The 26,843-nt window shown below is 45.0% G+C and overlaps 1 protein-coding gene across 4 annotated transcripts in view; it reads right to left on the reverse strand.

The window, feature by feature from the left end:
* The window catches only part of utrn (utrophin), a 110,192-nt gene that overhangs the window by 16,121 nt on the left and 67,228 nt on the right, over positions 1-26,843 (reverse strand). For 3 of the 4 annotated variants that reach the window (XM_018730242.2, XM_018730239.2, XM_018730238.2), the window contains 11 exons: positions 22,131-22,303; positions 20,647-20,803; positions 13,786-13,915; positions 13,116-13,384; positions 12,866-13,012; positions 9,958-10,036; positions 9,073-9,133; positions 6,057-6,118; positions 4,776-4,850; positions 1,026-1,227; positions 574-659 (listed from right to left, as the gene is read on the reverse strand). In XM_018730242.2, the coding sequence (XP_018585758.1) occupies positions 574-659; positions 1,026-1,227; positions 4,776-4,850; positions 6,057-6,118; positions 9,073-9,133; positions 9,958-10,036; positions 12,866-13,012; positions 13,116-13,384; positions 13,786-13,915; positions 20,647-20,803; positions 22,131-22,303 (1,441 nt within the window). Of the gene's footprint in view, positions 1-573; positions 660-1,025; positions 1,228-4,775; positions 4,851-6,056; positions 6,119-9,072; positions 9,134-9,957; positions 10,037-12,865; positions 13,013-13,115; positions 13,385-13,785; positions 13,916-20,646; positions 20,804-22,130; positions 22,304-24,001; positions 24,577-26,843 lie in introns of those variants that run through there. The other variant, XM_018730240.1, reaches the window with a different exon arrangement.

Below are 26,843 nucleotides of genomic sequence, written 5' to 3' on the forward strand. Positions count from 1 at the left end.
CTGCACATCAGGGTTCCCTGGGTGTCACAGGCTGTTAGGTGTGGATGTACATCTCCAGCTGACAGGCTACTTGACAAGGCCCAGACAAACTGACACCAGCAGGAGCGCTTAGTGAAATACCACAAAAATGGACAGTAAGTACATATCCCCCCCTCTTCTCCGACAGTCCAGACTTTAATAAACGAGCTGTTCCTTGGTTTGGTCAGCTGACTGCCAACAAGAGATGACGGAGCGTGACTAACAGGATGAGAAGTGTCGCTTGGTTGCGTTTGACACCTTTTCAGCAACCCTGAAGCAATGTATGAAATGGATGGCTTAGAAACCTGACAACATTCCTTTATGGAGTGGGACAAGTGAGGCTTTTGTTCGGAGAGCCTGATCAAAATACGAGTTTGGAAAATTTGATCCAAAAGGACAGAAAAAAGACTCGGGGGCGGCGGACAAAGCAACCTATAAAACTGGCCTTGGTGAAAAATATCCTCAGTTTCCAAGTTTGACTGCAGCTAACTTTGTGGCCATGTGGAAAAGGTTATAAGATCAGGGGGCACAAAGTTCCAACCCACGGCTACTTGCATTTATACTTTTCCTCCAGGTGCCCCTTGGAAAGAGAGAGCAGGCCAATCTTCATAGACAGAACTCGGATCCTGCCGCTGCGGCCACTGTGGGCAAGAACACGGGAAAGCAGATCGTCAGCACAGGCAAACAAAAATCTTCACAGTCAACCCTACTCTGCCCACTGTCTCAATCCACCTTGGAGGGAACATGTAGAAAAACAGATTTAAATTTTAAGAAAACATTTTTATAAAATGGACGAACCCATTTAGGGAACATTACTATGTAATTATAATTGTAACCGATTAAAAAAACATTATCGATAGTTCCATAAAACCTGCAGGAAACTAAGAATGAAAAGGGAGGACACTTTATACAAGAGCTTATGTCAGTTTCCCCTCTTGTGAACTGGCTAACTGCCGATGAGACATGATGGGAATGGATTTGGGGTCAGCGTGGCATGTAGAACATACGTGTCATAGACGTTGAGCAGCCAGTTCAGACACATGTCCACGCAGAGTGGCACATTCACCAGGTCCTTGTGCTTCTGCTCCAGGCCATCATAGATGCTGGTCAGGCAGTTGATGATGTCAGGGACGCTGAGCTGCTGGTTGTTCTGGATCAGCTTGTGTTGGGTGAACACGTCCTGGACCACACCGAGCTCCAGTAGATCCACTGTGTATTTACATTATCCACAGCTTTATACTCAACTCCCCAGCAGGACATTTAACTGAATCAGTTCAGGGTAACAACCTCGTTCAACAAGGGACCTGAACCAATGATATTTACACAACGAGAACAGCTTGTTAACCATGATCCCAACTTGCTGCTTCTCCTGGGAAAGTGGAGATAAACAGAAAAGGCTGTACAGCACTAGCCTCCCCCTGCTGACCCCTTTCTCAGACAAAGGGTCACCAGACAGCATTCAGTGAATATCAGCCAAGAGCTTGTTGACAGCATTAAGATCTTCACATTCACAAGTCTCTGTGCACTGTTTGTAGTGTGGAAGTAATTACATTTTTCCATATCTGGGATTCATAGATTTTAATGACCAAGTCTTCCAGGCCTCCAAACTCTGCCCAGAATATACTACGTAAGAGTTTTGTTCAACACAACCAGTCAAAGACAGAAATTATTTTGCATCCTTATGAAGATGCTATCTGACGATCTTCTGCCAAAGTCCAAACATTACAGCATGAGAGTTGACAACATGGGCCCTACTGCCAACACTTGCTGCTCTCCAGTAGGTAGTTCTCCATTAACCAGTGGTGTCACAGCAAGGAAGAGAAGATGTGGCCACCAGCATTTGTTGGTGGAATCTAAGGGGGTGGGAGCAGGTCTGCTGGATTTGTGAAGCCCATACCCCAAGGCTATGGGGCCTAAAAACCCTTCTTGATGTGGGCAGGTCATATTGACAGAGAGGAACGTGCAAAGTATTGCAAACTGAAGGAGCTTTGCACCAAGCTACCAGCAGACAAGCACCTGCCACGGCCTCTCTGCCCTGCCAGGTATGGCTGAGCTGCACACCACTGGTGGAGTCAACCTCAGACCAAGTCCAAAATGCCACCTTAATCCAACTGCGCCACATGACACTTAAGACGAAGATCCAGCCCATCAGACAGGAAATCAAGGCCAATAGAAGAAGAGAGACGGACCACCAGGATCACCTCCCAAGAGTTGAGCTTCCAAGAGCTAAAAATGTATAGGGAAATGTCCAGGCCTCATCCCACCTCCTCCTCACCCCCACGGTGCACAGATTCTAATTATTTACACTCCAGCAGATAGGGATGTAAATGGGAGATGCAGGGATTAGTTGGTGGCTTTCATGCTGCATCCTTCCATCCTCTCCTTTCTTCACCAACACGTCCTGTCTTTTAAATTGGACTGAGAAGAGGAGAAGGGCCGCCCCACATGCTCTAACGGGCTGGTGGCTCGCCATTAATTGACATGACAGGCGCATGAAAGGCAGACCAGGGCATCGCATGTCGGCTTCACTGCAGATTTAATGAAGCCCTGGAGAAACAGACGTGTGCCGTCAGCAGCAAAACCACCTGGGAACCTAGTGTAGTCGGCCATCACAAAATCAGTTCCCCTGTGTCCTTCTGCACTTCGCACAGCACAAAGGCCAATGATCAAGCTGATCTAAAGTCAGTGTCTGAGGACACCATGTGCTCATGTGATTCTGGCACCCAGAGAAACAAGTTAAACTGCTCCAAATGCCATCCCCTCAATCAATAAAATGAATGGAGCCTTAAGGAGGTAGAAAAAACTGTGGAAAAACTCCACGAGGGCCAATTTGGTGACACCGAGACTTTGCCTCCTGCTTACTCTGCAGCCGGAGATTATTTAAGACTTTTGTTTGGTCAAAGCAATCGCCTCATTATTTTTGTTTTCCTTTCTCTGTCAACCATGGCTTACTCCTTCACCAGCTGTGGGAATAATTAATGCTCCTATTGGGTGAGAAAAATGCAGCAAGCCCCCGAAAGAAGGCCAATTCCATCGGAGGAAGTGAGATTGTCCGAGAGCAAGGCTGCGGAGCACTGATTTATAATGCAGAGGCTAACGGCACAAGTGTAACCTAATTAGGTGTTAAATAGGATTACTGCTTATGTGTTTCACAGCGTGCGCTCCCTGCTGGCAGTGAGGCACCCGCAGGTGCCTGACTCCAGCATATAAGCTAATTGCATGAGTAAAACAATGATGCCAAACTGTCAACATGACAAACTGCTGTAACCCATGATTAAAGTCACAGATGAAACACCGATAAAAACTATCATGTGTCCAAATAAAGCAAAATCACATATACGAAAACAGCAAGAAAAAAACACTTATTACACTGCAATTTGTCAGCCTTTTGGCCATATGCTGATTTTTATGTTCTGAAGCTCCTTAGACAGTGATGAAGAATTGAACACCGTGAAGCATAATTTCAGCCTAGGGAAACATCATCTGAGCTTCCAGAAGTTGTGTGAGCGTGGCTCTTTCCTTTGCATTCATCCTGATGACATTTTTTCACAGATTTGCTGTGACGCTCACTCTTCTTTTGTTATTAAATGTTGCGATGGTTCCCTTAACCTTGATGTCCTGTCCACATACCCTAAGAGCAAGTGGAACATGGTAAAGACGAGCGCTGTCAGGAAGGCCTCACACAGCAAGATCAACTTTAGCTCAATGCTTTGCATTTCTTGTCCTGTAAACAAGCCCTACACCAGGGACTGAGAACAAGAGACACAAGCTCACAGTTATTACGAGATGTAAATAAAAGCAATATTGGCCCAAACTTTTAGAAATGCAAAAGATGGAGGAGCAAATTCAGTGCTTGCAAAACAAACTAAAAAACAAATAACTCTGAGAAAAGAGAAGCACTGTCGCTGAACCCCTGAAAAACACACACACACACACACACACACACACACACACACACACTTTCAAAACCGCTTGTCCCATATGGGGTCGCGGGGAACCGGACCCTACCGGGTAACAAAGGGCGTAAGGCCGGAGGGGGAGGGGACACACCCAAGACGGGATGCCAGTCCATCGCAAGGCACCCCAAGCAGGACTCGAACCCCAGACCCACCGGAGAGCAGGACTGTGGTCCAACCCACTGCGCCACCGCACCCCCCCGAAAAACAGAGAGACAATTCACACACACACATTAAAAAAAAAAAAAAAAAAAAAAAAAAAAAAAAAAAAAAATCAGCACTTCAACACCTACAGATGATTAATAATGATGCTGTACAGAAACCTGCTAATACTGTCACTTCTCACTCTTCTTGGTGGCATTTCACAGGGGATTCCAGGAGAATTCAGGGCTGGATCCTCTGCATCTGACCCACTTTAATGTCTCCATCAAAAATGCATCATGTCAGAATTTTAAATATTACAGTAATCCAGATATGTGCTCTATCAAGCCCAACTCTCCCAACAAAGACTGCAAAAACCAGCTGTTAAATTCAAAGTAAAACCAAAATCAAGGTTGTTACTATGGCAGCAAATGAGGTACCAGTGTGGACTGGGGGTAATTTGAATTACCTAATGAGGACATTTTCATCAGTAACCGGGTTATTTAAACCCAGTTTAAATTAGACATCTTTGATGTGCAGGAAACTGGGGCCAAAAGAAGGGGGAGCGAGAAGCATATCACAGCAGCGGGAGGGTGAGTTAGGAGTGGGGGCTGGACCTTTACAGTACAGGGCCCTCTGGGCGACACACTGGACACTTACAACAAAGAGCTTTCTGCAGCCGTCGAAGCTTCATGGCTGTTCGGTAGGCAGAGAAGCGCACATGATTCAGGTCACCTGTAGATTCAAAAATAAAAATTAATTACAGAAAACAGTACCACACACACACACACAATACTGCTATACTTTATGGCAAAGTTCACATCCTCCTGGCTGGTCAAGTACAGAAAACAGCATGTAATGGAGGAATTCAGAGATGACAAGAAATCTTCACTGCTTTGTTTTTCCCCCCTACCCTAGCCTCAGGCACATAAGGCGGCTCCAACATGAGCCGTGGACACAAAAATCCCTCTCACCAGCTCCCGACAGCATTCAGTGGGCCACTTTACCACAACTTTGCTTGGATGCCCCAGGCTCCTGCCCCACCATCTGGCCCAAGTGAAAAGGAGCCTCTTCTAATTAGGCCCATCTGGTGAGGACAAAGTTTGGCCCATCACTTTGCCCTTTGCCTAACACTCCCCCAGTCCTGGGTGCACATTAAGTGAGTTTGCTACCCACTGGAGGAGAGTTTCCTGCTGGTTGACCCCTCCCCCGACAACTATAGGTGGGGAATTCCTCACAGCTTGGTGCGGTTATAGGTTAAAGAGCAGGTGAATAGAATGTCGAGGCTCAACGTGCAAAGCAATAACCACCCGGCAGCTTGCAAAGACTACATAAACGGACCAGCGCTTCGCAGATCCCTCTACGCTTTGAAACAAGTCACTGTTCAGAAATCATAACAAGCTGAAACGATCGCCTCAATGCAAAAGAATAAAAACAGCCAAAAATAGCTTTTCCACTCCCAAAATGCAAGGGGGGGGAAAACACGACCCAGAAACGCTCCTGTTTTAATGTGAGTGGAATGTCACAGTTTATGCGGCTGTCATCTAACAGGCAGGAGAGAGGGCCGATCGGCGGCTGCGGGCACCTCCTCCTGCTACCCAAAACATCCTCTCAGGCTGTTTATTGGCCTCATTGGGACCCCAGAGATGTCTTTCAGGGAGCGCTTGGGCTCCACGGCAACGTCCAGAATTTGTGTCTAATTAAATAAGGAGATCCGAAAAGCTTGATCACTGGGTTTAATTCCTCCTCTAAGGATTTGCTCAATATTTGTTCAGCTGTGCTCTCAACAAGCCCCTTCTTTAGTGTTTCCACGATCAGTAAATCTAGACGTCAGAGTCACCATGGCGCCTGATGATAGTGGACGTGTGTCATTGTGGATTGTGGGAAGTTCTGTATAACAAAGTCACTGTGGCAACTCGGGTCTGGTCTTGTGTAGCATACCAAGGGAGTGGAAGAGCTCTGTCATTTTCGGGTGATCCCAGCAGGTGGTCTGAGTCTGATGGCTGTAGAGACACACAAATTTGGAGATAAACAACTAATCTACAGTCACACATGCACACTAATCTGAGACAGAGATCCATTGATGACTTCCTGATGGTGCCCTCTACACAGACTAATGCACAGAGGCAGATACATACAGTCTTAAGTACACAGAGACATACAGACACACAATCTTTCGAACACAAGCACACGCACATATATACACTTTACTACAAGTGTTGAGTCATATTTACATATCCTTATGCAAGAAAAGTGCACCAAAAATGAACAAAGACATTTTATGTCATTGATGTAATTACCAGCAGACATCAAATAAATAATCTTAAACCTGTCAGATTTATGCAAATTAGATTTCCTTGGCTGGTTTTGCATCAGCAGCCAGATCATCGGGGCGTCTCAGAGGATTCTCTGTGTGACTTGAAGACCCTGGAGCAGCTGTCTGGAATTGCGTAGCAATAATAGAATGCGGGACACGGCGGTTTCAGAGACAAAATACAACACACTGCTTCAAACGAGCCCAGTGCACTCCCCAAAACACCCCTAAGAACAACTCGCGCCACACACTCCTCCTAACTTCCCCCAACATTGAAAACACCCACTCTGCTTTCCTGGGCTGTAATTAGGAAATGCAGTGCGTCCTTCAACCAAGACTGTCTGCTTGGCTCATGTACTCCTCCAACTTTTTAAACAGTCCAAGATGAACAAGTCAAGAAAAGCAAAACAGTGAAAAACATACTTTAAAAAGTGTCAGGCTCTCAGTTATTTATTCATCATAAATCTGACAGTCTGCAATTTATCCAAAGAGATTGAATGAGTAATAGATTTGTGTATTTATGAAAAAGGTCTTTGTTCTGTGCTGGTCTAAACCAGCAGCAAGGAATCTCAAAATAACCTCTCTCCATCATCAGCACATCTCCATATGTTCAGCATCAAGAGACGTGGAGTACAGAAAGTTACTGTCCGGAGTCTGAAAGGACACTGTGATCGGAACGATGAAGCAGATGGATTTATGAACCCCTAATAGGGGGATAATACCTGACACCTTTGGATCTTCAGCTGTCCAAGACTGTGATCGTGAAAAGACAGTGATGAACGATGCCTGTGGACTACCAGTCTCAAGTTTCTTTCTTTCAGTGCCAGTGGACAGATGAATAAATATGGTGTCGAGTGTATTACACTTAACCTTTTAAAATATAATGAAGTATTGAGAAGATAACAGAACCCTTTACAGAAGCTAAAGTCCAAGAAAAAACAGATTAAATAAGGAAGGTAATTTGTGTATCAATACACACATGAATATCAATTAGCAGCACTATCACGCTATGTACTACACAAGTATGAGACAGCAACGATGTGTGTATTCACCAGAACTCATCTGTGATCCATTTTAAAACCTTATGTTAGAAATAGACGCACAGTTGCAACAGAGCTTCAATGAGGCCTCCTCTTATATGCCTGCCTGCTGCAAGTACAAACTTAAACAGTAATTATTTTTAATATAAACTCACTGTTTAGCTGTGTAAATAATGTGATCTGAAATTCAAGCTTCAATTACTCATTTAAATGACCGCTTTAGCTACGAGTATCTTTAAAGACACAAAAGGATCTCAACCGAATATGAAAATGTCTTGAATAAAGAAGTGTGTGTCAACTGAGCGAAACAGCAGCAGACAGAGATGCCGGGTTGTCCTGCCCTCCTCTGTTCAGTGACAAGCCCTCCTGCACTTTGAGGACCAAGTTCAATCGAGAGCCTTTTGTGTTCTGAAGAGGCAGAGAACATGAGCCAAATGAGCATGTCAAGTATGATCCATGCAGAACCGCAGCCTTAATTTCATCATACGGCATGTGACCTCGGATTAGCCGGGCCCCTCCATCCACCGCTTTCCACTTGTCTGTCTACAGTCTCCAAGATGTGACTGATTTACAGACTCGGCATTGTAACGAAAAGGAGACAACTCTGATTCAATGAGTCAGTTTCTCCCTGCAGTCATTTTCAGTCACAGTGCTTGCACACAGCTTCCATAATGGCCCTAAATGGAAGTGCAGGCTGTGTACATGCAAAATTATTAAATGTGGCAATGTATGTATGAGTATATAAACAAAACAGAGGTCTGTGCAGAGACATATAGTGGAAAGAGCACAAGACAAGGAGGGACAGTGTCTGATTCATTCAAAGGCAGCTGTTTGCCATGAGCTAGAAGGCAGTGGGACGCTTTGCTTTTTCATGTACGATCCTTTCAAAAATGCACACTGTGGTAAATAAGTCTTCCTTTTCAAAGAATTACTCCTCTCAATTTCGGTAAGAGTCACACACAGAGGGGCTTCTGGCAGAGGCAGGCAATAATCTGAATATCAACACTAACCCCTCCTCATCCTCACTGGTACAATGTGAGTGACAAGGCTTTAAGATTTCCATTTAAAAGATCGTCTAGTACACACAATGAAACCAAATTTGAAACCACGGTGTGAGGGCATGCAGTCAACTCACTCTCTCTCTCTCACTCTCTCTCTCTCTCTCTCTCTCTCACACACACACACACACACAGACACACACACACACACACACACACACACACAGAGTGAAAAACAAACAAAAACAACCAAACACACAAATACAAGTCTACAGAAAGGAGAACTTACATAACAGTGCAGACCTCCACATTCAATACGTTAACGGTTTTTGGAAAATGTGTTTTTTCACTCTAGATACCATGAGATAAAAAGATTTATATCTCACAGCTTTACAGAAGGTGAAAGCATCAATAAAAGTTGCAAAAAAAAGAAAAAAAAAAAAAAGATAATTTATCAAAAAAAGCTAGCATTTTCAACAACTGCCAACATTTGTAGGGAAGTGCTGAACCCAGGAGCCTGTGGGGGGCTAGTGAGTAAGCGGTCTATTTCTGGTAACATTTTGCCAATTTCCTTATACAGCTGAGAAAAAGCAAAAATAACGTACTTGATGTAGTAGGGAACCTTATTCTGGGACACGGCACGTTGCCACGGAAGCTGCACGGAGGCTGCGAATAGAACACAAACATCTCAGAATTAGAAATGCATAATTAATCCAGGAGCAGCCCAAAAACATCCATTTCTGTCAAATGGTAGGAAACTATTAACTCGCTGTCTAATCTGGTGGATAAATCTATTCCCTTTTATCTCTAAGGAGTACGACAATTAGGTATCACACCAGGACAGTTTGAATTTGTTTTGTTCCTGGGACAGAAATGGAATCTGAAAGCCAATTTCACACTTTGCTGAAATGAGGTACTGTGCAGGTAACATGTGACCCAGAATTCTCACTGTACTGAGGACACAGGACAGAACAGGAGACAATCATGTAAAACCTTCTTCAGGTGACAGATGACTGTCATGATGTCACAAAAATCCCTGGAGGTAAGAGAGGTCAGCACCACACAAACCATTTTGAGGTACTCTGGGTTTCAGCTCCCTCAGTCCTCCCGCTCCAGATTTCTTCGACTTTGAAATGAGAAAATCATTTGGTTTGGCTGAAAAAATTAGGTCCTCCTTTCGCCCACCAGCACTACTTTGACAGCCGTCATCTTGTCACAGGCCCAATTTAAAGCACAAGCAAAAAAGAAGGTCAATGACTTCTCCAGCCATACAGGGACTCTGTTCTAAATCCAGGGGAAGAGGAGAACAGGAAGCCGCTCCACTCTTTGATTTAATGAGCACTTGCAATCCAGCAGGGTCCCTACTGGCTGGGGCAGTAGGACATGACACAGGTGGAGGAATTCACTTTCATTTGACCAACACATTCTTCCCTGCAAAAGCAAATCCTACAAATGACGCAGTGACAGGAAAGAGTTGCAAGTCTGCTTACTAGACAGAAAGTGCTGGGATGAGGGTCCGAAGTCCCGATGAGCTTCCTGCAGTTGCCTCAGTCTGTCCTCTACGGCTGCCTGCAAAGAAACAGAGACATGGTATTAACAGAGAAGGAAGCACCTGAGACTCATCAACCATCCTGGGGCTCAGACCCCAAACTATTTCATGTGCATGTACGTAAAGGACAGAGATAAGGAACAGGACGATCTAGCTGAAAAGTTCAAGGTCAGCTGTATAGTGCTCAGTACTTTGTGTTGTGGCTTCAACAACCCCGGTTCGAATCCGGGTTATGGCAACGTGTGACTGAAGTGCCTGTGTTTGGGGCAGCTGGTAGCGTGATGGTTAAAGCTGCCATCCTTGGACCCAAAGGTCAAGCCTCCCTTCCAGGTACAGTGCCATGAAAAAGTATTTGCCCCCTCCCTGATATTTTTTTTTTTTTTTCCCCCGTATTTGTCACAGTTAAATGATTGAGATCAGACAAATTTTAATATTACACAAAGATAACCTGAGTAAATACAAAATGCAGTTTTTAAATGATGATTTCATTTATTAAGAGAAAAAAGCTGTCCAAACCTACTGGGCCCCATGTGAAAAAGTGCCTGCCCCCCCGTTAAATTATGAATGAACTGTGATTAACCACATTTTTTGGAAAGCTGAGTTAAATTTCACTTGCCACACCCAGGCCTGATTACTGCCAGACCTGTTGAATCAAGAAATCACTTAAACAGAACCTGTCTGACAAAGTGAAGCACATCTCAAAAAGCAACATATCATGCCACGATCTAAAGAAATTCAAGAACAGATGAGAAACAAAGCAATTGACATGTATCAGTCTGGAAAGGGTTACAAAAGCCATTTCTAAGGCTTTGGGACTCCAGCGAACCACGGTGAGAGCCATTATCCACAAATGGAGAAAACTTGGAACAGTGGTGAACCGTCCCAGCAGTGGCCGGCCTACCAAAATTACTCCAAGAGCGCAACGACGACTTATCCAGGAGCTCATAAAAGAACTCAGAACAACATCTAAAGAACTGCAGGCCTCACTTGCCTCAGTTAAGCTCGGTGTTCATGATTCAACAATAAGAAAGAGACTGCGCAAAAATGGCATCCATGGGAGAGTTCCAAGGCGAAAGCCACTGCCGACCAAAAAGAACACAAAGGCTCGTCTCACATTTGCCAAAAAACATCTTGAGTATCCCCAAGACTTTTGGGCAAATATTCTGTGGACTGATGAGACAAAAGTTGAACTTTTTGGAAGGTGTGTCCCCCATTACATCTGGTGTAAAACTAACACAGCATTTCATAAAAAGAACATTATACCAACAGTCAAACATGGTGGTGCTAGTGTGATGGTCTGGGGCTGCTTTGCAGCTTCAGGACCTGGACGATTTGCCATAATTGATGGAACCATGAATTCTGCGTTCTACCAAAAAATCCTGAAGGAGAATGTCCGACCATCAGTTTGTGACCTCAAGCTCAAGCGCACTTGGGTTATGCAGCAGGACAATGATCCGAAACACACCAGCAAGTCCACCTCTGAACGGCTCAAAAAAAACAAAATTAAGGTTTTGGAGTGGCCTAGTCAAAGTCCGGACTTAAATCCGATTGAGATGCTGTGGGATGACCTTAAACAGGCCGTTCGTGCTCGAAAACCCTCCAATGTGGCTGAATTAAAACAATTCTGCAAAGAAGAGTGGGCCAAAATTCCTCCACAGCGATGTGAAAGACTCATTGCCAGTTATCGCAAACGCTTGATTGAAGTTGTTGCTGCCAAGGGTGGCACAACCAGTTATTAGGTTTAGGGGGCAATTACTTTTTCACATGGGGCCAGGTAGGTTTTGACAGCTTTTGCCCTTAATAAATGAAATCATCATTTAAAAACTGCATTTTGTATTTACTCAGGTTATCTTTGTGTAATATTAAAATTTGTTTGATGATCTCAATCATTTAACTGTGACAAATATGCAAAAAAATTAGGAAGGGGCAAATACTTTTTCACGGCACTGTATAATATCCTTGAGCAAGGTACTTACGTTAAAATTGTTCCAGTAAAAATTACTCAGCTGTATAAATGGGTAAATAATTGTAAGTAGCCTAATATGGTTAAGCTGCTTTGGAGAAAAGCGTCCAAATTAAGTGAGGTGTTCTTTATAATAACTTACACCCTCGTTCAAGACAACTTAGTGTCAGTGTCACAATTACAATGATTTCCCCATTGATTACCCCAACACTTTCAGATCACAAAATGAGAGCCCTAATCACTACATGGTTTGCTTTCCCTACTATGCAGGAACAAAGCAGCTGAACTGTACAAAGCAGAAATATCTCTACTGTTTGCATCACTCTGGATAAAAGCTGAAATAATGATAAGTGTCAAAGGTCACTGCTGATACTGTGCTCCAACCTGCCAAGCGTCAAGCTGTCCCCGGTCAGTTATATGGAAAAACCGCATCACAGAAAGACTCATATTAAAACTGGGTAGGGACTAACAGGAAGTATAATAACAGGTTCTCCTGCACTACCAATATGAATATGCTGCAAGTTCGTTTCAGGCCATGTCCAAAACTATGTTCCAATGCACCCACCTCTTTCATTTGCACCACTAATGAAAGTACTCATTTTTTCAAACCTCAGAGACCTTTCATGGTGTTTTGGGGGGAGGGCTGGCTTGTCAGAATCGATTACCCCCCTGGCAAGCATAGTGAACAGGAGCAGAATTTACACATACACTCTATAGCCGCATCCCACTGGGAGCTCACCGGCGCCACACGCAGCCCCCATTTCGCAATGCTGTCAATGCAGAGCGAGCGCTCGTTGTCCTAAGAGGCACGTCAGTCTACATGCCCTCACAGCAGGGGGGGGAGGGGGGGGGGAGCACCACAGCACTGCTGAGTAGTGTCGTTTACCTCCAGGAGCTTCCAACGCATGTTGAGATCGTCCAGGTGCCGCGTGGTGATGGAGGATAGCTGCATGTCCAGGGGTACAAGTTGACCGGAGAGCTCATTCATGGCCCGGACCTCATTCTTCAGCGGCACAATCTCCTCCTTGAGAGCCTGATTCAGGCAGAAAGACCAGACACAGACAACATGGGATCACGACTCATCACAGATTGGAGCTCCACTATCCTTAGCACTATCCTTAGAGCATAACACTTACGATGGTCTTGTCGATGTGGTCCTGCAGTGAGTCGATGAGCAAGTCACCCACAGGCTGCCAGGTGGTCTGCACATCCTGGGCCTCGCTAAGCCGCAGCTCTAGCCGGTCCATGGCCCCCTCCAATTCGCGCAGCTTGTCGAGCACCCGCTCCAGCTGCTCCTGCCAGGACACGACGTTCGCACGGAGCCGCTCCCAGTGCTCACTCACCTCTGCCGCCTGCTTACGGATGGCCTTGGCCACACGTTGGGCGCGCTCCTCTGCAGTGAGCTCTGAGGAAAGCATTTCAAGGGTTATTTGGGATCATTACTCGTTATAGTAATAATGAGGGTTTGTGGATACGGAGTGGGAACTTCAGGGGATTGTTCCAGCATCACCAAAGCTGGCCACCCCGACTCACTGAACTCACCTCACCTTCCAAGGCAGCTTTTTTCCTCCAAACACTGTAAATTATTCATACAAAACAGTTCCAACAAAGGCCACTGCTCTCACTAAACTACACAAGTTTAAGGAGAGTCAAAGTTGTTGGCTCAGAAACGGCATGGTTTATGAGCTTGTGGCTCATTTAAAATTCTGGTGTCTCGACTACTTAAAAACAGGGTGAAGTCTCATTTTTGAGGACGGGACTTACTATGAGGCTGAACCCTACTACACCACCACTACAGGGCCACACCTGTTTTGGGCTGCAGGTTCCGGCGCGGCTCCTCCGGACCCTCGATGGGCTGGTCAGCCAGGAACAAGCGTGCCTGATCCAGAGTGCTGCTCACCAGTTGCTCACGCTCATTCAGCTCTTTCTGCAAGGCCTGGGGGTGTACACACAAACAGGCAATCAAAATGTAAATGTGGAAAGGCACATATGCACTGCTATAGCTAAAGCCACACTGCTGCCTGCATTGTCTTTACTGCAAAACACAGCAACTGCATGTTAAATATTACTTATTCATTTAGCAAATACTTTTGTCCAAGATGAATGGTTTGTACAGAAAGCTTCTTACACTTATTTACCAAATTATATAACTGAATAATTCTTACTGTATCAATATAAGGTAAGTTCCTTGATCAAAGGTACTGCAGCAACATTAGGGATTCCAGGGTCCACTGATTGAAAGGTGGTGGGTCAAAAAAAACCTGAATTTTCAGCAGATTAGTTTAATGAGTTTTTATTCTATGACTGGTGAAGTCAGACTGGCTTGAGATGTAACTCCTGCTACTGGAACACAACTTCTTGCACAATAAGCAATTTGTTTTCAATGGCTATAGCTTCTAGTCACTTTGTGTATTAAATAAATACACCCATTTCTCAAATAATGGAGTTAATAATAAATTAATGTAACCATTTCTGTGAAATTATCCCATTAGATAAATAACCATTATTTATTATAATGGGGAAATAACCAAAACTTGGATGAAAAATATAATGTTGTTGTACGAAATAAAAAATGGGGTATATATTTTCACAAATCACTGTGATTCACAATCAGAATTAAATTCAATCACAAATTTAAAAGTGGTTTCATGAACACCAGGACGACATCTTCCGCGGCCTCCCAAATGAAACAAGACCAGACACTTGTACTGGATTTATAGTGTGTTGTGTGATCCACCAAACACACCAGGTAACAACAATCTGCCCAATTACACACCTGAAAAAATTAAGCTTTCTAATGTCTACTTGACTTCCCTGCTATGAGAAAGAGGCTGAGAGGAGACCAAACGGAGTTCAGGCCACAGAAGGATGAGAAATAAAACATTCTCCCTGAAAACTTCAAGAACAAGACATTTTGTTGCCTTTCTGGGGATATTTTTTATTTATGTATTTGGAACCTTTTTCCAAGGCAATTCACAATGCTATGTTTTGTGTAATTGGACAGCCAGCCATTTCAAACCTGCAAATAGTCTGATGTAGCAAGGATGGATCGTAACAACTTTTATTAGTTACATTATGTAGTTTATAGTTTTACCCAAACATACGGTTCAAATTCAGGTTAAGTACTTCTTAGAACCAGGTAGTGAGGAGACGAGACCAAGTTTTAAACCACTGCTCTCTCTATTGCCTAACAGTGTCTCTGACTGCCTCCCTGGGGTTTAACCTCTGCTTCCTGGGCAGAATATTTCCCTCAGACTCCCATCACTGAGGCACTAGATCACATCTAACAACCTCAATACGTAAGCAGAAAGAGAGCCGTTCCCAAGGGGGCTGAGCAGCGCAGCTGGATGAAATATTTTTTTAGAGACTCCATCCTATTTAAATACTACCTGGCTGTCCTCAGGTCGAATGGGACAAACTGGGGGGATGAGGGCAGAGATGTGCAGACATGGTGAGGGTAAGCATGGGTAAGCTGAATCCCTTTTATTAAACAACCAGCAGATTCCCTCATCTGCAAAAGCAAAAAGCTAATAAAGTATTTAAGGGGCAGTCACTTCCAATTTGACTGATTTCCTTTAATTAAAATATAAGCAAGCCATGATACTTCATCAGGAAGAGAACAAAGAAGGAGAAAGCAGATTGAGCACTGTATGTTTATGAAGAAACAAAATAAGTCATTACACAGGCATGAGGGGGGGTGCAGTGTGTCAGACCACGGATGTCCCATTCTGGAAAAAGCCAGTTTATTAATATCAAGCACTTCAGCACATCCTCACATACTCATGCCATTGCAGACAAATGCACAGGCAACGCAGACTCCTTGAGTCACGCCTGTGGTCATTGTAATTACTATGGCAACGCTCTACAGCTGTGTCTCTAATGAGCGTTCTCAGGTGATGTCCCCTCCATCCTCCTAAGATCACCTTGGGAAATAATGTCAAAAATGTGATCTTGTGGATCAGAGCACGATTCTTTCACTCATGCCTCTTCAGAAGGTGACAAAAGAACTCGTCAACCACCAATGTGACAGAGACTGAGGTAGTGCTAGTAAGGTGCAAGGCAGGCGAACCTAATATATCGGGAACACCTCCTTTCGAACAAGCTGGCCAATCTAGTGATCTGCAGCACATCAACGGGCTAAGGCCAGATTTCAGCAGGTCACATCCTCAGTCAAGCAAAGCGCTAAATGAAGTTCCCGCTTGGGGACAGTGGGCTAAACGGTCACCTCCACAGCTGCAAATGCTCCTCTGATAAGGTGCCGCATAGCTGATACCATCACATGTGGGGGCTGTGCACAGCTCATCACACCACTGTGGAGCAGGAGATGATTCAGTCATATTGTGCAAAATAACAACCTGAGCTCAGTAGTGCTTCCACCTGAGGTGGAGTCATTCCTGCGCCATTTCTACAGGCTCAAACTTTGTATCTAACACTGCTTTTAAAGCAAAAGCCTACGAAGCTGAACCTCCCAAACTGACAAAATCAGAGCAGTAATAATTAAACCAACAATAATTTATTAGTTGTGCAAATGGTGTTTAACCTTGAAATCATCAGGCTGTGTCTACAGTTTTAATATCTAGTATTGCATCTAATCTGGTATGACACTAGATCAGACTCATGTTCAGGGCACCACAGCCTTCTCCTAGCTTATAATAATAATAATAATAATAATAATACTACAACAACCATAATTTAGCCAACACCTTTGTGTAAGTGACTTGCAGTGTGAGAACCAACTTTACAATCATTTACCCAATTATACAGCAAGGTAATTTGTACTGTATCAATTCTAAGTACCTTGATCAATGGTACTACAGCATGAACCACCTTTAGATTGTAAGGTGGTGGCTCTAATCACTGTACCACTTGTTGCTAAGAATAAATCCAAATCACAAATATTAAATCAGGACTCATGGCAAATAAAATTGAAGTATAGGAAAAGCATTAAAAAAGTTTAACATCGTATGATGTGTTTTGCAGTTATGTTTGTGGTTAACTGGATTATTAGTGTGAATTTGTAATACTTATAATAAGATACCTTCCTCTACAGAAAAGAGATTTCAGAGCCAATCAGTGTGTAGCACAGATGTTTTTCCTGTTAATTCAATCAAGCTGATGGATGGCTTTAATCTTAGACACTAAACATTTTTAATTATTATACAACGAAAAGCATGATTAATACAACCTATTACATGCAAACTAGTTGATAAACACAGATTAAAAACAGATCAAAACGCTTCCCATGTCCCTGTGGCAGCACCTCTAAAAATCGCCAGGAAAAAAAAAAAAAAATCATTTTGAACTTTAAAACTGATAATATTCCTTACTTTCAACACTACTTGTTTATCTGCTTTGTCTAAAATGACAATGTATTAGGTTTTTACACTCAGTACAGAGATGCTGCCTACCCATTTAAAAAGCAGGGTACTTTTTAGTATCTCAACTGAGAGTATCTTGCTCAACTGTACTACAGTCGGAGCAAGAATTCAAACCCAGGACTTTCAAATGGCAAGGTGACTGCTCTAACCACTACACCACCAGGCAAAGTTAGAACAGGTGGTGTATATTCTATGTGATTGATTCCTAAAGGGGATAGTGTGTGACTGAGCCCTATATGCTCTCCTTGTACGGCTGATGTAAGGAGGATGAGCACCTCAGGGCCCATCAAAGGTACCTTTCAGGGGTTAAACAACCCTTCAGCATCTGTGTGATCTGTGTGCACAAGGCTCCGCCCCCCTGCCCCTGACTCCCCCACCACTTTCCCCCTCAGTTAAAGAGAGAGGTGGAGGGTTTGACTGGCTAAACTGAAAAGAAACGATTATGTGCTTCGGCTCAATGCCAAACTATTGCATTCCAGAGCTAGGGGTCATATCTCTGTGTGCATTTCCATCTTTCCAGATGTTTACACCAGAAACAGATTAAGGGGTTCTTGGAAACATCCACATAAGGCCAAATGACACAGAACAATGTGCTGGGTGTTCAAAGTGTTTGAGCTGCTCACTTGTGCAACCTGCAGTAAATACACATTTACATTTATTGATTTAGCAGACACTTTTCTCCAAAGCGACTTCCAGAGAACTATGTAGTGTTATGAGCCCACACACCTTATTCGTCGTGGTGACTTATATTGCTAGATACACTACTTACAATGGGTCACTTATCCATACATCAGTGGAACACACACACTTTCTCTGTCACTCACACACTATAGGGGACCCGAAGAGCATGTCTTTGGACTGTGGGAGGAAACCGGAGCACCCGGAGGAAACCCACGCAGACACGGGGAGAGCATGCAAACTCCATACAGACTCAGCAGGGATCGATCCCACGTCCTCTCGCACCACCTGGGCACTGAGAGACAGCAGCACTACTCACTGTGCCACCGTGCCATCTCACCACACAGGGAGATTATTGTATTGTGTCTGTTTCTCTTCATTTCCTGCTGGTTTCTATGCACCTTTGTTTGTCTGCTTACAGCCTCTGAACCCATGGACATGCAGCAAAAATGTTATGAAGCCTGAACAGATACTTAGCATTCCAAGGCTAATGATAATGGCTCAGTAATTGGAAACCTTCGAACCATAGAGAAACTTCCATGGGTGAGGAGCCAGGTCAGCTTTGGCTTTAGACTGAGATTCCATCACAATGGTGCAGCCAATATCACCACAACACTGAGACAACATTTACTTGCTGTCTAACAGGGTTTCTCCCTGACAATACCCTCATTTTTCATTCTAACCCACTGGCTTCCCTCTTCACCCCTAAAAGTTATCAAAGCATCATCAGAAAGGCCATTCGCTGTATCCTGCTCAGCCTCCACTGTGGTATATTTACTCCATCAAGATTGTCTCTACAGTTACATTACGCTCTTGCATTTATTCATTTAGCAGACACTTTTCTCCAAAGCGACATACATCTAAGAGAAATACAATTTGTGCATTACGTCAAGAGAAAGAGACATAGCTGCAGACGTGATTCTTAAGTAAACTTTGTTTCATTCCACTTAACACACCGATGTTCACTGCACGAGTAGGTGCATGAATCTCAGAACAGACAATTCCTAATCACCTTCCTGGAACAGGCAACCTACCTCTGTTTCCTCCCTTGACTTGCCTTGAAAACCACGCGAGTGGTCGCTATGGGTCAGCTTCGACTCGGCACTTACCATGCCAATCACCTTCCTACAATTTTTTTTTTTTTTTTTAGGTACACAAATATTTATGTACAATACAGGAGTACCGGCTTATCTAGGCATGATCATAAAGTTATTGTGCATGAACATTTACACCATACATGAGCTTGAGAGCTCATGGGTGAAGGGGGTCCAGAAGAAGTGAGTTTTCAGACCCTTCTTGAATGTAGACAGAGTTTTAACAGTTCTAAGTGAGAGGGGGAGGTCATTCCACCACAACGGAGCCAAAACTGAGAACCTCCGTGCTTTACCTTTCGTGTGCGGGACCGCCAAGTGGGCAGAAGTAGATGAGCGAAGCTACCTTACAGCCTTTGGTGCCAATTGATGCCCTTGAAACAGGAGGCAGCAGTGTCCCATTCAAAAGGCCCGCTGTCAGATGAAGACTGATGCCTTTACCTTCAACCATGAAGGAAAAAGCCTGTCTCTCTTTGAGAGGAGACAACGGAGAATAGAGGGAGAAAAGCAAAAACTCAGAGGATCCAAAATCTCACAACAAAAACACCCATAAAAGGTCAAATTTCAGCCCTTATTTTGGGAACATAACACTCTCGGTTAATTTAAAGCTCTTCTGGAAAGAGCAAATGAGCTCCTGCAAGCCTAGATGGAAATGTGGGTTCGAGAGGCCCATTTCCTGATCTATACATAAAGAACCACAGTGCGGTGTGTGTGGAGGCAAGAGGATGGGAAACAGCGCCCCTTCGACGGAACAGGAACTCAAGTCCACACAGAAGGGATTTTTATAGCAGATCTGCTATTGTAGAGAGCTGCACCAGGACGACTGCTCTAAGAGGCTCCTTTCCACATTAACCACACCCACAGGGTGTCTTAATAAACATCTGCAATGCATTCATCCAAAACCGAACAGAGCATCAGGGTTCAGGCCTGCTTTTGATCCCTGAATAGAAATGACACCTTGGTGAGAGGCAAGACTCCAAACTCAAAGGCCCGTGACTGGGCCCGTTTCCACGGTGTGTTGGGTTTTCAAAATCAACCCGGACAATCTGTGCAGACAGGAAAGGGAGCAGCACACTGGCTAGACTGTTGCAATTCCACGCAGTGCTGCGCACAGCATCACACCACAGCCACAGGCACATCTTGCTCATATGCTTCATCCCACAGCCACAGTGCGAGATCGGGGAATTTGCGGGGTGTGAACTTATCACCGGGAGAAACACTGAAGTGCACGTTTACAGAGATTAAAGAGCTCCTCTTGAACATACCACTGTGCAATTTTTTTCATTAATCAGCAGAAACCATGGAAACAATAAAATAAGCTCAAAATTAAATCACCAAACAGATAAGGTGTGTCAAGATTGTGGATTAACTCTGATGGAGAAGACAGGTTTATAGAAGAGGGTGGAGTGTTTTAGGGTGACGAATTCACCAATCACTGAGTGAACCTCTTGCTGCATTAAGGGGTGGGGATTGAGGAAGGTGGGCAGTAGAGGATAGTACTGAGGGAAGGAGTTACTGACCGCACAGTGGACCTGCTGCTGCAGTAGGCTGGCCAGGTCTCCAGCAATAGGCATCTGCTTGTTGAGCTCCTCATCCTTCAGGCACAGCCACCGGCCCAATTCCTCCAGCAGGGCCAGGAGGCGATTCCACCGCTCTGCATTGGCCTCCAGGTGGGCACTAGGAAGCAGAAGACCTTATCATCCACCCCATACTCCATGCTAACAGCCAGGCAAGAAACTGTGAGGACCAAGCAACTATTGGGACCATCAGTTGAATCTGCTAATCGGTGATAACTCAAATGACACTCAAACCTCATTAACACACTCATTAGCCGATAGCAGGTCTGTATAGACAGTGTTACAAAAAAGGGACAATATCAATGCACACACAGCCTGCTAAGCACTGCACAGACAGTCCACTCCCCAGGGGGTAGGAGCTCCAGTGCACTGGGGAATGACATCCGCCCAGCAGACAGTGAAAATCCTCTCTTGCAGATGCAGGCGGGATCAGAGCAGGACTGTGTGTTCTAACAGCCCCGGCTCCAGCTAATTTCACACAGCTCAGGGACAGAGAGGGGGTGGGGGTCGCAGGACAGAAAGGAAGCACGGCAGCTATTAGAGTGCTCTAACTGCACATTGACAGACACCATTGGGTGTTGGCTCCACTGATACCGTGACCTTTTCTGAAGGTGAGGTATGATTGGGTTCCAAAGTTCCGTATGTATCATGCAGCAGAATGAGGCCACCAATTCTGGTGGCAGTCTGCGCTCCAATGGTGAGGAGGAGGAGCAAAAAGTTGCTTCTCGTCCTCCTCCTCACGATGTAAACAGCTACATTGTGAGGAGGAGGAGAAACACACAAAGTTCCATGGTGAGGAGGAGGAAAAGCAAACAATGTTCCAAGGTGAGGAGGAGGAGAAAGAAGCGGAGAAGTAAACTAGGATCCATGTTGATGAGGAGGTGCAGCATACAGAGTTCCAAGGTGAGGTGAAGGAGAAGCAAACAGAGCTTCATGGTGATCGATGAGATGAGCTTGAGATGTGTCGAATCCATACAACTCCAGAGTTTTAGGTCCAACTGTTCTCAGTGAAACTCAAGCGCTCCACCCCACCTTGACACATTGTAAGAGGACTTAGTGTCCATGTAGTCTCCCCTATTAGCAATTTGGATCAAATCCCCAGTGTGGTCACCTGGTCATATTCAAACCAGCAAAAAAAAAAAAAAATATATATTTAAAATGCATTACATACAGTATCGTCAAAGTGTACGACAAGTACAAACAGATAATTACGAAACAAAAGGAATTCCCTAAAAACAGCATTGCACACAACCAGGTTGCACAGTTAATAGTTAACAGATTAATACATTTGAAAATGGTAATTAGTGTACTGCTCATATACTTCAGTCATTCACCGCAAATAACAGGTGCCGACAAACAACAATGGTGAGAGTAAACTATGGGTAAAGAAGTGTGTGCGAAAGCTTGCACACATGTTCCCAACTCACCGGATGTTAGCTGACTTTGCCTTCAGCTCACCCCATCGCTGGTTCATGTCATCCAACCGCTGCTGCAGAAAGCTGGCTTCATCTGTGCTACCCAAGGACTTGACCATCTTGGATCTGTTTCCATCCACATTCTTGAAGATGTCATTGTGGGCATCTATCTCAGTCTGGATGTCCTGAATGGGAGACAGAAGTGAGAGGGGTCAGAGGGGAGCATCACAAGAAGTCCTTTTGAAGGACACCACAGCAGTGTTGCCTCGTGCTTTAAACAGCATGCAACAACATGAGAAACCTGGTGTCAATCTTTACCCAGTCTGAGGTCACGCATCAAAGACAGTCAACTAGTAAACACACTTATGGAGCACATTGTACATCTGAAAAGCAGAAAAAAACATAAGCAACCTGCTGAAGATGCACTGTGAGAGGTGTGTCTGTCCTTGGAAGTGGGCAGAGCTCAGTGTAGCAGGAACACAGGAGCCCGTGTGCCAGGAGGGCCAGATCCAGCAGAATGGCCTGCCTCTTCCTGAATATGGAACACAGGAACTGTATTCCTGCAGCTCCCAACAGTTCACACCTACTTCTCGTTTACAGACAAGGCCATCAGCATAGTCACATTTACATTTATTTATTTAGCAGATGCTTTTCTCCAAAGTGACTTCCAATGAACTCTATATAGTATTATCAGCCCACACACCTTATTTGCCAAGGTTACTTACACTGCTAGATAAACTACTTACACTGGGTCACTCATCCATACGTCAGTGGAACACACACTCTCTCTCAGTCACTCACACACTATGGAGAACCTGAAGAGAATGTCTTCGGAGTGTGGGAGGAAACCGGAGCACCCGGAGGAAACCCACGCAGACACGGGGAGAACATGCAAACTCCACACAGACTGGGTGGGCTTCGAACCCACACCCTCTCGCACCACCCTGGTGCTGTGAGACAGCAGCACTACTTGCTGTGCCACCATGCCACCCCCCATGATATTTCACAGCAAAACACTTCCAGAAAAAGGCACAAAATGGAGCAAAATGACAGAAAAAGGCACTAACTGGGCTCTGATTTGACAGAGAGTGAGGGGGCATGAGGCTGACCATCTCTCAAACTTCCATAAGTGAGTTATTTCAGTTGAATCAGTTCCTTCTCTACAGACGAACTAAATAACACATGGGAACAGTTTTCTAAGGAGAGTTCGCTAACTGAGGTTCCCAAAAACACCAGGGAGTCTGAAGTGGTCACATTCACCAACTGCCCAATTTCACAACACAAAAGAGAAGAAACCACATTATGTGCTTCACTGTACTATGTTGACATATACATTATCTAATTTCACATCCCATTCTATTCTGGTTGTTTTAACTTCTAGAGGTATCTCCACAGCATGTCTCGACCAGCAGACAAACATTTTAGAGTGTGAAAAAAGCTGGAACTGCATGTGAGGACCTAAAGAACATCATGTACAGGGATAGATGATGTCCAGTTTCATTCAGCCTGCAGCAGGAAACACATTTATGAGCACAATAAAAAATGAAGTCCCTTTATTAGGTTAAATAAATGCCTTTTGTCTCGTTTGACCCCAATGATATATTTAGGCGGCCCTAATTGAAGAGGTATGAGTATAGAACCATGAGATACCAACACGACAAATTTTTCAAAAAATTTAAAAATAATAAAAACAACACTCTCCATGCAGGAGATGAAGGAGCAGCATGCAGAAATGCATTTCCCCTCATGCAGCCATGTGGTCTTCAGTGAGCAGTGGCGTTAACAACTGGGCAGATGAGCTATTCATGTGGAGCCGCTGTGCCTTGAGTTCCTCCCACCCTCTGTGACAGCTTAGCTTCTACTTTCCTTTAGGAGCTGTGTACCTGTTCAAACCTCCTGAGGAGTTCCTGCAAGCTGAAGTTAAGGCCGATCATTGTGGAGTTGCGGCTCCCCATTCCAGACTACATCGTAGAGTCCTCAGTGCACTCCAGCTGGACGCAGGTCCATAGAAGCAGGCGGATCTCACATACACACTCCCCGAGATGAAGGCCAGCTCGGCAGGAGGACACCCTCATCCTCCCTGGACACCATGGTACTGGACAGCAGCGCAGCTTTCTGCTCGAGGTCGCCTCTCTGTGACCATTGGAGAGACCGGTGCAAGACCCTGACACAGCGCAATGCCCCAGCAGCTGCTCCTTCTACCCCCTGGCTTCTGGCTCTCAATTAGACACAGAGAATCCCTCTGTTACGTTGAAGGAGCTGGGGGAGAGCTGGGCCCAACGACAAACGACAGACAAACAGTAAGCCAACAGCAAGTGAACGGCAGCTTTGCACGACCACACGACACGACTATGGCCCAAATGAGGAATGTGAGCTGCCAGGAAATAGGGGGAGGTATGCCCCTTTCCTGCCGCTACGCCTCCAGGGGGATGGGGGCAGGCGTCTGATCTGACAGGGGGAGGGAGAGCTGCCTCTCTTTACCAGCCGCCTCCTTACAGTGGGGCTGTGTGATCTCCCTGAGCACCCTCCCTTCCTCCTGTACACCCTCTCCCCACCAACCCCAACCAGCACACGCCTACTTCCTGAGGTCTGTCCTGGATCTGCTAAGGCCCACTAAAACACAACCGGGGTACAGGTAGGAAACGATAAGACACTCAAATATGGTCAGAGGGACCCATGTAGAACCTGGTGAGGAGGTATTGCCAGAAACATCACCGCCATCACAATTACAATCATAACCATTGCCAAGACCACCTGTGCAACTCTTAGCCACTGGCTTAGAAAACACTTTTGCCACAGGGAAGTTGCAAAGTTTATACACATCCCATCCCATGCTGGCTGTCTACTGAGGCAATCTAGGGTACGTATCCTACTGAAGGGTACAACAGCAGATGCACACTCCTGGGATTTGACCTGCCAACAATGCATTTACTAGTTTTAACTACTTATTCCCCACAGCAGCCCGCATGGAGTATCACAGGGCCCTGAAGGACAGGTTCCTGAGTAAACAGACCCCCAGCTATTTACACAAAACATGATTAGGAAAAATGTCAACACACACTTTCAACACACACTGCTTGGCTGTACATGTATGTTGAGACCCAAAACGAAAAACACATTGACACAGACTTTCAGGACAAGACAGTTGTCCAAGGAAAGCAAGTCCCACACAGAAGGGAAGCTCTCTGACATATGTTCTGCCAGTCTTCTGCAAGTGTCCCCTACCTGCCCATAGGGGACAAAGAGCCTGAGGTCTGAGCAACAGAGCAGCTACTCTAGGAATAAGGCCAAGAGAAGGAAGGAGGTCTCCCACACAGCCCACCCTCGGAGGAAGAGTACGGTGAAACTTCCATTGCGTTTCATAAGTTAAGAGGATTACCATGAGGTAAGAGGGCGTTGCTGGTTGGGGGGGAGGATCCGCAGGGGGCTAAACCTCAGGCCCAGCACATATGCCCATAATTCCACTCTCTGGATGGAAGAACTGGGATTCTGTGGCTTAACCTCACACCTGCAGTCTCCAGAAGAGATAGCGCTCTAACTGGAAAGTAGGAGAAAATCCAAAACACCTCTGGACCCTGAAGCACAGGCGCTTCTAGTGGTACACAGAATCAACAGCTCTATCCAAAAAGACACAGGGTCTGTCCATTTGAGGGATGGGGCATTAAAGAAAAACACGGAGGACACACCTGCACAAAATGAGAGTAAGTGGTGAGCAGCGTCAGCAAGGGGTATGCTGAGCAGCACCACAGACAGGATGCATGAGCAGCTGTAAATAAAATACAGAATTATAAAATGCAACAATGTGATAAACAAGTAAGCTGAGAAACTCAAAACCAGAGGTGGTAGAAATGGTACAGGAGGACCAGCAGAGCCGACAAACGGTCAACACTACAATCAAAAAGTCCAGAGGATTAATATTCAGCAAGGAATTTGGAAAATGATCTTAGAAAAAGTTTTGCGTAAATGGTTATTTCACATTTCGGTTTTAATTTACAGCACAGGCGCAGCTAGCTGAACATGGGGTGCATTGATTATCGTGCCAACTCTACGGCTGCTTATTTAAAAAAATGATGCTCATTAGAGTGAGGTCAAGCAGCCGATGCAGCCGGAGCTGTCGTCTGATGCACAGTTTATGCACAGATCAATATCGGATCCGGCTCTGGACGTAATCACAAATCTGGTAAGAGGCAGGAAGGAGGAGCCAGGAAGGAGGGAGCAATGCATTTAGATAAAGCGAGGGAAAAGCAGTCACACAGCAGCCCATAAACTGAACATCCCCATATTGTATGACTCTAATATGAGGTTTTGACAAGTCCTTGTACGGGTGGATGAAACAAAACTGGAAAGTGAATAGAGAGGCAGTGTGAACCCATGCAATTGCTGACAAAGAGCAACACGTGCACTGAAACACCAGCAACATCCCACACTTTGCTGTCATTCTTGTCTAAAAAACTAACCCAGGATCGACTTTCCTTGGTCCGGTCCTCATCCCAATTGTTCCTCAAACAACCAGCTGAGTCCAACACCCTTCTAAGGAAATAAAGCTTTCCCAAATGAGACTCAGGGGCAGTTGGACAGAGAGAGATGATGGGAAGGGGGTGTGGCATGCAGGCTCAGGTTTAGCAACACCTTGAGCCTTTAGATGGAAAGCTCTCAGCCAACGTGCAGGTGATCAAGACTCGGTGAGGATGACAGCTTTACCCCAGTAAGACACCGGTGGGCCAG

Source organism: Scleropages formosus, chromosome 1, assembly GCF_900964775.1.
Source record: "Scleropages formosus chromosome 1, fSclFor1.1, whole genome shotgun sequence".
NCBI classification, from domain to species: domain Eukaryota; kingdom Metazoa; phylum Chordata; class Actinopteri; order Osteoglossiformes; family Osteoglossidae; genus Scleropages; species Scleropages formosus.